The sequence below is a fragment of the Natrix helvetica genome (assembly GCF_964273705.1).
Source record: "Natrix helvetica genome assembly, chromosome: 2".
In the NCBI taxonomy this organism is placed as follows: domain Eukaryota; kingdom Metazoa; phylum Chordata; class Lepidosauria; order Squamata; family Natricidae; genus Natrix; species Natrix helvetica.
The window spans coordinates 809,725-822,062 of NC_138552.1; the positions used below are offsets into that span (position 1 = coordinate 809,725).

The window sequence follows — 12,338 nt, forward strand, 5'->3', positions numbered from 1 at the left end:
GGGGAAAAAAGCAAGAAAGCCCAGTTGCCTGTTGGAAAAAGCACCTGTGGGACAACCATGACCCAGAGGATGGAGAATCTCGGTAGACCTTCAGGCACCAGGATCTCCTTCTCCTGGTCTCCCAAGACCCCAGGGAGTCTCCGTGGAGAGACGGATGGGACCGGCCGGCCTGCCACTTCCAGCTGCCAAGGCCTTGGATGTGTGCGTGTGTGTGTCATGCTTGGTCTTTGGCTGGTTGCCCTGCAGGACCGGGGGGGGGGGGGGGTGTTGCCTCATCCTGCAACATGGCTCTTGGAAGGAGGAGGAGGAGGAGGCCCAAGGGATGGCAGGGCCAGCCAGGCTTCCAGGGGCTCAAACCCCCATCCAGGCAAGGTCTTTCCCTGGGCAGACAGAAGCTTCCGGTCATAGGATGATGGCTCAGGAGTGGCCAGGATGGTGTGAACAAACTTCCACCTTGTTAAATGTGCAATCTCACCGTTCTGGATGTCAACCTGACTTTCTGACCATGCCCTTAAGAGCAGCAGAAATGGAGTACAGGAAAGGCCTCGACTTATGACCAGAATTCAGCCTGAAATTTTTGATGCTAGGTGAGACATTTCTTAAGTGAGTGTTGCCCCATTTTACCACCTTTCCTGCCACAGTCGTTAAGTGAAGCACTGCGCTTGGATCTGCGCTATGCACGCATGCGTAGTTCAATAAAAAATGTTCTGCGCATGCGCAGCAGCCAAAACCAAGATGGTGGCACCTATGACGCCCCCCCAGGAGAACCGCTTCAGGGCCGTGGCAGGCCTGGATTGCTGCCGGTTCCAGTTCCAATTCCTACCAGTTCCAAACTGGTAGGAATGCACCACTATTCGGGGAGTACCCATATCTCAGGTTTCCACTGGGGTTATGGGGAGGCAGACCAGCCCCCTGGAATTTCCTCTGATCTTCTCCACCAGGGTGTCAAACTCAAGGCTTGCAGGCTGGATCCAGGCCACGGGGGATTAGATCTGGCTTGCGTGGCCACCCTGGGAACAGTGAAGGACCGGCCCTCTGCGGTGCCTCTGCCAGCGAAAAGGGGCTCCGTAGCTCCGTTTTAGGCTGCAACAGCCTCCCGCAACCCTCTGCCAGTGAAAAGGGAGCTCGGGAGAAAACGGTTTTCGCTGACACAAGTGACATTGGCCCCCTCCCCCCCGAGTTTAAACACAATCCTGATGCCGCCCTCAACAAAATTGACTTTAACAGCCTTGTCCCACACAACGCTGTTTTGCTAGAAAGAAGACTGCCCCCACCCCCCGTTTATCTTCAGCCCAGGGAACCAGCTGCTCCCCAACAAACCAGGGTATCCTTTGATGCTGGCCTGGGCCGATTTTATGGCTTTGATCTGAAGTTTTTCTTCCCTTCGAACCCCCAACCCCGTGGGAATTCTGCAAGGAGCAGCAGGGGTTCCCGTTTCTCCCACAAAAGGGGAATGGCCACTGCAGGCAGGCTGCAGAGGGGATGAAGGCCAATGGGTCAGCCAGGACCCCAGGCAGGGATTCAACGGGTGTCCACCTCGGGGGGTTGATGTTCAGGCAGGACCTGCAGAATAGCTGCCAAAGCCAAGCAAGCTTCCTTTCTGAAGTCGAGGGTCCCATTTGTCCGGGATGATTTAAGGTCTCCTGCTTGAGCAGGGGGTTGGACTAGAAGACCTCCAAGGCCCCTTCCAACTCATTGGTTATTCTATGTTCAAATGGAGCAATAGAGGGAACCTGGCCACAGGGCCTGCCCTGCCCCTTGGCTCGAAGGGGGGGCTGAGGAACTTGGGAATCCAATTCCCTCCCCCCCCCATTTGCATGCAGATGGTGAAGGTTTCTAAGTCCCCCCCTCCCCCAAATACAGTCAATGATTTCCAGAACTCTTCAAACCCCCCAAGAGGCTGGAGGGAGGGCAGGAAACGGAGGGATAAATCATGTTGGGGGGGGGGGGGCTTTAATTTTCAGGTGCAGAGAAGCCAAGGCGGGGTGGGTGGCTTCCCTGGCTGGCAATGTTGCTGCCCTGGCAGGAGGCATCTTCTTGGCCAGCAGGACGGGGGGTTGGGGGGGTTGGGGGCTGAGCTCCAGGTGCTCTCCAAGGGAAGAGCGGTTCTTACTGAGACACCCTCTGGGTGGGATCAGCTCCTCCTGTGCTGGGGAGGGAAGGAGGAAGGGGGGGGTTGCAGCCGCTGGATGTGCTCCTGGCAGACTGTGCCCGGGTGGGCCTGGCATTCTCCAAGGTGGCAAAGGCGGTTTCTCTTTGGGAGGAAGATTGGGGGGCAGCACCCAGGAAGAGCGGATGGCGAAGGAGCTCTTGAGCAGAAGACCAGGGACAAGGAGGGGAAGGGGCCGCAGTGGGTGGAGCTGGCTCCCAGTCAGCCCCCCAGAAGCTCCATGGTGAAGGCGTTGGGTCCACTGGAGTGCCAGAACAACCGAGCAGGGTGTGGCCGGGTTCCCTTGGCCAGCCAGAAACCAGAGTCTGCAGTGATGCCGGCCCCAGTTTCTCTCTCTCTCTCTCTCTCTGAGCTGCTGAGCTTCGTCCATCTTGGCCGGTCAGAGAAAACACTTGGCTTGGCCCTGCTGCGAAGAGGGGAGGGGGCTGACGGGTGCTCCAGTTTCGTTTCCAGAGGCTGGGGTGCTGTGGGAACATCTGGATTCAGAGTCCCTCCAGCTGATCAGAAACAATCAAACACGGGGGAAAGGGAAGAAAGCTGGCAGCTCTGGCATTCAGGCTCCCCAGACAGGAGGCTACAGTTACTGATGGAAAGGGGCCGCTCTCCCCCTCAGCCCACGGGAGGCTGCAGAGACGGGGAGGGAGAGGGAGGGGAGAGGATATCCGGAGGCAAAGGGGCTCCCATCAGCCCTTCTGCGAGTGTCCCGGGGGGCCTCGGGCACTTTGGGGCAGCCCGTCCAAGGTCTGTCACGATGGCAAGATGCTCCTTCCTTTGACTCCTCCAAGGAGGCCGTGCCTGGCCTTCTCCTGGCTCTGCCACACGGCCTCACATCGGTGGCTTGAGATGGATGGCGGCACTGTTGGGCCGGGCAGCGAGGATGAAGGCCGCGCTTTCTCTCAAAAAGGCCGGCCAGGTGACGGTCCTGCTGGGGGCCAAACAGAAGACAACCAGGGTGAGTCTCAGCCCTCCAGGGCACGGTTGTCCCAAAAGACGACTGGACTTCCTTGGGCTTTCTTTTCTTTTTTTGTTTGAAAACATTTCGTTGCTCCTCCAAGAAGCTTCTTTAGTTCTAAGAACTGGTGGGGAAATGAAGTCAGTCAGAACTGAAGCTGTTTCAGGGATGAGAAATAAAATATTTTCGAAGAAAAAAACCCAAGGAAGTCCAGTTATCTTTTGGAAAAGCAGCTTTGCGACAACCAGGTGGAGGCTGTCTCCAGTCCCTCCACCAAGGAGGGGGAGGATAGTGCTCAATCTGAGTTTATGTTTGCTTGTTTGTTTATGTTTATTTGGATTTATATGCCGCCCTTCTCCCAAAGGACTCAGGGCGGCATACAACATTAAAAAACACACATCCCAAAAGTTAAAAAAAAATTAAATCCATATCCAAGAGAGTGATGCCCCATTGCTCGAGGCTAGGGGTGCATGGCCAGAACTGCGAGTGGCCTGGTGCCATCTCCCCCCCTCCCTTGCAATCTCTCTCTTCCCCTCCTTTCTCTCTCTCTTTAAGAAAAGCATTTCACAAATAGTGCATCTAGAAAACACGGAAAATAACGCACCACACACTCCCCTGGGAGCATACTCTAAAATATAGGGTTTTTAAAAAATAAAATGAAACTTTTTAATATTTTCTTTTGCTGGAAATTATGCTCCCAGACTCATACTTGTAATTTAAGGAAAAACCAATACCCTGAGCTCCGTCAGCACACGACATGCCCCTCAATCAAAATAGAGCTGAAAGGGACCTTGGAGGTCTTCTAGTCTAACCCCTGCTTAAGAAGGAGACCCTCTATTCTTCCTTTTTGATTCTCATTCCTTTAATTTCTTTTTCTTCTCTGACATTTCTATTTAAGACTTCTAACGTTAAAACAAAATGTAAAGGTGATAATGGGCAGCCTTGTCTCATCCCTTTCTTTATTTCAATGGAATCTGTCGGGTCTCCATTCATCATTATCTTAGCTGTTTGTTTATGATAGTTTGTCTGGCTTGAGTAAATTTCTCACCAAAACCCATCTGTTCCAGTTGTAACAACATAAAATGCCAATTAACGTTATCAAATGCCTTCTGTGCATCCAAGAACATCAACGCCAATTGTTTTTCGGGCTGCTCCTCGTAATATTCCAAAGTATCTAAAATAATTGTCATATTATCTTTAATTTGTCTCTTTGGTAGAAACTCATTTTGATCAGAATGAATAAAATTATTTAAGTATTTTTTGAGTCATTCTGCCAATATTGACGCAAACAACTTATAGTCTGAGTTTAAAAGGGAATCTGTCTGTAATTCTTAATTTGTAGTAAGTCGGCCTCCTCTTTTGGTAAAAGTATAATATATGCTTCTGATCATGATTTGGGTATCCTCTTCTCTGACATCACCTCATTCATAACTTCTAACAATGGAAGAGACAACGAAATGGAGGAATATGGAAAAGTAGCAGGACTGAAAATAAATAAAGATAAAACAAAGATCTTGACTAAGAATATATCAACAAGACAAAAGGAAGAACTGGCGGGAACTTTGGAGATGCAAGTTATGAATAAGGGGATATACTTAACAGCAAGATGTAGTGCTCTTAAAGAGAACAATTACTATAAGCTTAAATAACAGATTGCAATGGATCTGAAGAAATGGGAAAATTTACGATGATAGGGAGAATATCTACAATTAAAATGAATATTCTACCTAGAATCTTATATCTGTTCCAGACGATTCCAATTAGATCAGGGAAGGAATACTTTGATGACTTAAATAAAATAGTGTTGAAGTACATATGGCAGGGGAAAAAAGCAAGAATAAAACTTAAACTGTTACCAGATGCAAGAACAAGAGGCGGACTGGGCCTTCCCAACTGGGAATTATATTACCAGGCAGCAAGTCTGATGTGGGTTAATGAATGGGTAACATTAAGGAACACTAGATTATGGACTGTTATAGGACATGATCTATTGCTGGGATGGCATGCCTTTTTATGGTACAAGGGAATCAAATCACGGGGGTATTTTAGAAGACATTTGCCTACGGGAGGCTTTGCTACTAAATTGGGACAAGACTAAAAGACAACACTATCTAAAAATTCCAGTCTGACTATCAACCATTGAAGCCTTTTCATATTCAATAATATACAAAAAGGAACAAACAGTCAGATATGGTGAAATATTGAATGCAGAGGGTGAAATTAAATATATGCAAGAGTTGGAACAGGAAGGAATAAAGATGAACTGGTTTTCTTATGTGCAAATACAATCTAGATATGAGAAAGATCATAAAGAGGAAGGTTTTTGTTAGATCGGGTAATGGAAAGGCACACACAGTGGCTGTTAACGGTAGCAACCGCTCTTTATTAAGTACAAGAAGTGAGGACCATCCAGCGAAGGTTCAGTCTGACAGCAGCCCTTTTATAGGGAGCTGCCAGACCCTTCGACCAATAGGATTAAACCTCTGTTCCCGCCGGTACAGAGGACCCTGGTGGAAACCACTGTAGTTAGAGCAAGTATCTAACAGTTTTTATGATAAAATGATTCTGCTAGACAAAATTTTGATGGGTGCTGATGAAAAAGTAATTTAAAAACTTTATGGACACTTATTAGAGGTTAAGTTAGAAGAAGAACAAATTAAAGAATCTATGATAGCCTGGGGAAAATTTTTTGGGAATGGGATTGAATTAGAGAAGTGGCAGAAATTGTGGTCCAAAAATTATAAAATGACAATGTCAACAACATATAAATAAAATTTGTATAAGATGTTTTACAGGTGGCATTTACCCCCCTGAAGAAAATAGCAAGAATGTTCAAGAATAAATCTGAAAAGTGTTGGAAATGTCATCAGACACCGGGTTCATGTTACCATATGTGGTGGACTTGTGCAGAAGCTAAAAGATATCGGACTAAGATTCACACATGGTTGGAGAAAATGACACAAAAACATATAGACTTAAAACCAGAGATTTGTTTTATTGGGAATTATACCAGAAATATATAATAGAGATTTGAAATATTTGATTGTAAACATTTTAACAGCAGCTAGAATTGTATTTGCAAAAAATGGGAAAAATGAGAAAATACCAACGCAGGAGGAAACTATTCAAAAAATAATGGAATGTGCGGAAATGAGTAAATTGACATTTGAAATTAGAGAACAAGAAGATGAACAATTTTACAAGGTTTTGGACTTGTTCTATCAATGTTAGATAAAAAATCATGGTAATGGAAAATGTTGGAGAACTGTTTATATTTTAAGAATAATAGAATGATATATGCAATACTTTAAGGGTTTAGCATTGTTAAACAGATTGGAATGATGTAATGGAATGATGTTGTATGATCTCAATATATAGAATATTCTGTTTAAAATGTAGAAATAATAATTGAAGTTGAACTATTGATGCAAAATAATGTTGTATGTATGAATTCAATACTTAGAATAACTCATTTAAAATTAAGGAATAATAATTACAGTTGAATAATTGTTATATAATGATAATAATGTACTTATGCTTACTTAATGAATAATTTGTGATTCGATACGTAATTGTAAGTGGTGACCATGGAAAGGACACACAAAATCTTGTAACCAAATGACACGCTATATGAGATGGAAGAAGGTTGTATGTGTTTTATGTCTTTGTTTGTTTAAAAATAAAAATATATATATAAAAAAGAAGAAGAAGGAGACCCTATGCAATTGGAGACAAGTGCCTGTCCAGTCTCTTTTTAAAAGCACCCACAACTTCTGAAGGCAACTTCTGTTCCACTGGCGAATTGTCCTCAATGTTAGGAAGTTTCTCCTTAATTCCATGTTGCTTTTCTCTCTGGTTAATTTCCATCCGTTGTTTCCTGTCTTGCCCTCAGGTGCTTTGGAGAATAATTTGGCCCCCTCTTCTTTGGGGCAGTCCCTCAAATACTGGAATACTGCTATCATGCCACCCACTGGTCCTTCTTTTCTCAGGACTAGTGAAACACAAATCCTGCAACCGTTCTTCATATATTTTAGTCTCCAGATCTTTACTCATCCTAGTTGCTCCTTTCTGTACTTTTTCCAAATTCTCAACATTGTTTTTTGTTTATGTGGTGACCAAAACTGGAGGCATTATATTCCAGGTGTGGCCTTATTAAGGCTTTATAAAGCGGTAGTGATACTTTGGCTCCAAGATCACTGCAGGTGGGGACTGCAGCCAAGAAATTAAAAGACGCTCCTGGGGAGGAAAGCTATGGCAAATCTAGACAGCATACTAAAAAGCAGAGACATCACCTTGCCAACAAAAGTATAGTCAAGGCTATGGTTTTCCCAGTTGCAATGGATGGCTGTGAAGGTTGGAACATAAGGAAGGCTGAGCATCAAAGAATGGAGGCTTTTGAACGATGGTGCTGGAGAAGACTCTTGCATTGAGTCCCTTGGACTGCAAGGCCATCCAACTGGTCAGTCCTAGAGGAGATCAACCTCGACTGCTCTTTAGAAGGCCAGATCCTGAAGAGGAAACTCAAAGACTTTGGCCACCTGATGAGAAGGAAGGACTCCCTGGAGAAGAGCCTCATGCTGGGAATGATTGAGGACAAAAGAAGAAGGGGACGGCAGAGAAGGAGGTGGCTGGATGGAGTCACCGAAGCAGTTGGCGTGAGCTTGAATGGACTCCGGAGGATGGTAGAGGACAGGAAGGCCTGGAGGAACGTTCTCCATGTGGTCGCGATGGATCAGACACGACTTCGCAACTAACAACAACTACAACTGCTACTTCAGGTAATTTTGATTCTATGCCTCTGTTTATGGAACCAAGGATTGTATTTGCTTTTTTAGCTGCTGCAACAAACAGCTGGCAGATGTGGACAACTTGACTTGCCAGGTGTCTCTAGCTTGAGAGGGTCTCCTTGGAGTAGAACTCAGGTAATGGTGTGGGATGTTTGCCTGATTGCTTAAAATACCAACGGGCAGATGAGTGAGGGAGCAGCAGAGGCACATTGGTGGTGGTGCACAGATGGTGCCATTTTGCTGGCTGGGAACATAAATAATTTTTGTCCAGTCTGTGTCCGGCCAAGAGGTGGAAGTGAGATTTACGAAAGGACCATGCAGTTGTGTTAGACAGTGAAAGTGGAGGGATCGACTGCAAATTTTACACAAATGATGGGGAAGTGGACCAAGAAAATGAATCTGTGTATCTTTGCATAAAACTTCAAAGACATGGAAATTGCCTAAAGCATTAATTAAGCAGGTAGCAGGAGAAAACTATCGGGTGAGATATGCCTGTTCTCAGGAGGGACTCTCAAGTGAAGCAAAAACGGTGGAGAAGAGGAACGTCCTTCCACCTCCTTTCTTGCAGGTAGTCCTCAACCTATGACCAAAATTGAGCCCCAAATCTCTGTTGCTAAGCAAGACAGTTGTTAACCATGTTTCGCCCCATTTTACAACCTTTCTTGCCACAGTTGATAAGTGAATCACTACAGTTGTTAAGTTGGCAACATGGTTGTTAAGTGAATCCGGCTTCCCCATTGACTTTGCTTGTCAGAAGGTCGCAAAAGGGGATCACGTGACCCAGGGACACTGCGACCGCCATAAAGATGAGTCAGTTGTCAAGTTGTCTGAATTTTGATCACGTGATTGTGGGGAGGCTACAACGGTTGGGTGAAAAACGGTCATAATTCAGAGCCATAATTTTTTCAGTGCCGTTGTAACTTCGAACAGTCACTAAATGAACTGTTATAAGTCGAGGACTACCTATAGAAGGAATCAATTGATTAGATATCCTTTCTGATCAAGTAAACATGGAGACTCAACAAGTAAAGCTCTCCTTTAAGGAAAAAACCTCTTCAGGATTCTTGGTTGCTCTGTTTGAGATCCAGCCAGAGGCTCCTCATCCGAGACTTTGAGTGAACTTTCGTTGATTAACCACCACCAAGATGAAGAAAGGGGCATCCTGCACTTTCGCTGGAGACCAAACGCAGATCCTGGGTTTCATACTTTGCACGCTTCTCTTGCACAACCGGGCCTCCTGCCTTTTCAAGAGGATGGCACAGTGCCAGGGTGCTTGGCAAGGGCTTCGGCATCCAGAGGAATGGAGGCTGGCATCCCTGCATGCCCCCTGTGGATTTTCTCCAGGCCTCAGTGGGTGAGCTGGCAGCGCCCACAATGCAAACGGCAGGCAGGCGGGGGGCAGAAGGAATTGGGCAGCGGGGCAGTCTAGCCTTCTCTGGGTCGCTCCCTGACCGCAGATTCGCAGCTCCAGCAGGAAGCCCTTTCTCTGCCTGCCTCCTTCTTGACCACGGCTGCCCGGCTGAGCCAGGTGCCATCCCTCCCACGCCTCTGAAGATTCACAGCGTGCTCCGTTGCCAACTGTTCCCATGGCAACGCCAGTGCCTCATCTCAATTCCTAACAAGGCTGAGCTGATTGCCAGTGCCGACTCCTCTTGCCAGGAGAGCCCAAAGGTAGAAGCGGCCACAGGGAGGGAGGAGTTCCACGGGGGGCTAGAAGTAGGACGTTTGTGGGGTTTCCGCTCGTGAAATGTTGGCCTCTGGACTGGCTGAGAAGCCTGTCCTGGCTCAGCATAACAGAATCACAGTGTTGGAAGGGACCCTGGAGGTCTTCTAGTCCAACCCCCTGCTCAAGCAGGAGACCCTACACACCCATGATGGCAAACCTGTGGACGCGTTCCAGAAGTGCCACGCAAAGCCCTTTCTGTGGGCATGCACGCCATTGCCAGCTGCTCTTCTTTTTTCCAGCTGGTCTTTGCAGGCACCAGAGCGCTGGAAAATGGCCAGGGGTCAAAACAGCCAGAAAACGCCCCCCAAAACAGGCAGGTGTGCGCCAGCCAGTGGTGGGTTCCAGATCTAGTCGTAACTGGTACGGTGCAACGCGGCCAGACGCCCACTTGAATGCGTGCAGTGCGCGCATGTGCACTTACCGCCCGTGACACTCTAGCTGCTCGGTGGAGCGTCACGCAGGCGTCATGTACTCCATGTGCCCGTGTGGAAGGGCCAAAAACCTCAAACACCAGTAAGGAGCATGGGTGGGCGGGGGGGGGGCCCTCCGGAGCACCGGAACGGAATGGTACCTGGTGCTCCCAGCAGGCACCGGAACGGCTGTACCGGGTCGTAACGGGCGTAACCCACCACTGGTGCCAGCCAACTAGTCTTTGTGCTTCTGGCGCTCTGGTGCAGTTTGGGCACAGTGCCAAAAAGGTTTGCCATCCCCGTCCTGTACCTTTCCCCCCCAAATGTCTGCCTGCCTCTTCTTTCAAACCCTCCCGTGATGGAGGAACCTCTTTTAAGCCTTTCCAGCCCCCCAGAAGTCACGAGAGAAAAAGGGGATTTGGCTGCAGAAGGACCGTGGGGTTGCTGGCTACACCCGGGGCATCTTTTCACCCAACTGGGCAAGGCAACTGCCCGTCTCCCCAAAAGGGGACACCTGTCAGTCACCCTCCTTGTTCCCCAAATTGGAAGAAGGTGTGAAGAGAAGAGCAGCGATGGCTCTGCCTATCAACACCAAAGCTGGAGACCCTGACAATCGCTCCGCTGCTCCCTTCACGCAGGGCCAGAGTGGTTAAGCTGGGGTAATGAAGGTAACTCCGTTAGCTGGGTGGTTAATTGGATTTGGAATTTGTGTGCGTAGCGGGGTCTTCCCTGATTTCCTCCGTATGGAGCCTAAAGCAGGGCTCTCCACTCTTTGGCGACCTTCAAGGCTTGTGGACTTCAACGGCCAGGATTCCTCCTCAGCCAGCACTGCTCCCTGGGGGATGATGGCAGTTGAAGTCCACAAGTCTCAAAGTTGCAGAGGTTAAGAAATCTCTTTAGACAAAGCTCACTGCTCTTTTTGGGACCCAAAGGCTGCATTAGTAGATCGAGGGAACATTGTGGATGTAATTTACCTTGAAGTTCACCCACACTGGCTGGGGAATCCTGGGAATTGAAGTCCACAAGTCTCAAAGTTCCCAGGTTTGGAGAGCTCTGTTCTAAACCAAGCCTGGAGACCCTGATCAAAACTTTCCACAAGCCTTAAAAGTTTGGGGACCCCTGGTCGAAGCCCCTGGTCTAAGCTTTATGATTCACTGCTGGGAGTCCTTCAGGATTGGGGCAGGACAGAAATATGGCTAAAACCCCCGCGTCTGCCAAGATCCGACTCCTGGGCCTGACTAAGAAAGGCCTCATCAAAGACCTCCTCCGGGGTCCTTAACGCAAAAGGCTGCTTCAATTCTGCCTTTCTTGATTTGGGGGAGAGCTCCCCCTTCCACAGGGCTGGGGGAAGCGGGCACCGTCTTTGCACCACAGCTAAAAGCACCGCAGAGGGAGCCAGGAGAATAGCCAGATGGCAGAGTCACCCACTGGGAAGACCACCATAATATGTCTACCTTCCTCACCTCGGGCACCTTGGCCAGTGTGGGGCTGCCCAGGGCTCTGTAGCAGCACCTGGGTTGCTCTTCTGGATCCTCTGGGGAGAGCCCCTTCCTTTGGGCACATTGCTCCGATTGAGAAGGAGCTTGGGCTTGCTTCCAATGCAGGTGAAGAAAAAGAGCCCTTTTCAAGACGTTGCAGTCCAGGGGAAGCGTAGACATCCAGAGGCCCTTTGCCCATGAGCCCTGGCTCACAGCACTGCCCGGACCCCTCACCGGAAGCCCCGGGGCATCTATGGGGGAGGGTCTCAGCACCTACCTTGGTTCCCCTGGCTCTTCTCTGGGAAGCTCTTGGCCCTCCTGCTTTGGGCTGTTGCCTTCAGGGGCGGCCTCCGCCTGGCTGGCGCTGGAAGAGAGCCACACACAGACCCAGGCCCAGGATTAGGGGTGGGGGCGTGGGGGGCTAGTCCGGAGAGGCCGACTGGATCAGCCAATGGGCCACAAGTCATCCCAGGATTCGGGGGAGGGGGTGGGAGAGCGGATATGAAGGCTTCATCTGTATGGGCTGATCAGCCGGGGGGGGGGGGGATCAGGATGACCTCCCCCCACAAAGAAACCGTGTCTCCCTTCTGCCTTGAATCCAGTGAGCTCCCGACTTGCAATCAAAACCAAGCCTGGCAATTTCGGCCATAAATCACAACCGTTGTAAAATAACTACATTTTATGACCTTTTTTGTGTAGTGGTCATTAAGGAAACACAACAGTCGTTAAATGAACCCATTGCTGTTTCAATGGAAATCGGAATAAATGCTGGCTTTTGGCAAAAAACCCCTTCAATCGCAGTCACGTGACTCTGG

At 48.6% G+C, this 12,338-nt stretch overlaps 1 protein-coding gene across 2 annotated transcripts in view; it reads right to left on the reverse strand.

Moving 5' to 3' along the window:
* Positions 1 to 1,322: 1,322 nt before the first annotated feature.
* PHF24 (PHD finger protein 24) overlaps positions 1,323 to 12,338 on the reverse strand; it is a 29,009-nt gene continuing 17,993 nt past the window's right edge. Inside the window, exons 7-8 of one of the 2 annotated variants that reach the window (XM_081942083.1) lie at positions 11,801 to 11,887; positions 1,323 to 3,092 (exon numbers count right to left, since the gene is read on the reverse strand). In XM_081942083.1, the coding sequence (XP_081798209.1) occupies positions 2,996 to 3,092; positions 11,801 to 11,887 (184 nt within the window). In that variant the 3' untranslated portion in view covers positions 1,323 to 2,995. Of the gene's footprint in view, positions 3,096 to 11,800; positions 11,888 to 12,338 lie in introns of both variants that reach the window. The other variant, XM_081942082.1, reaches the window with a different exon arrangement.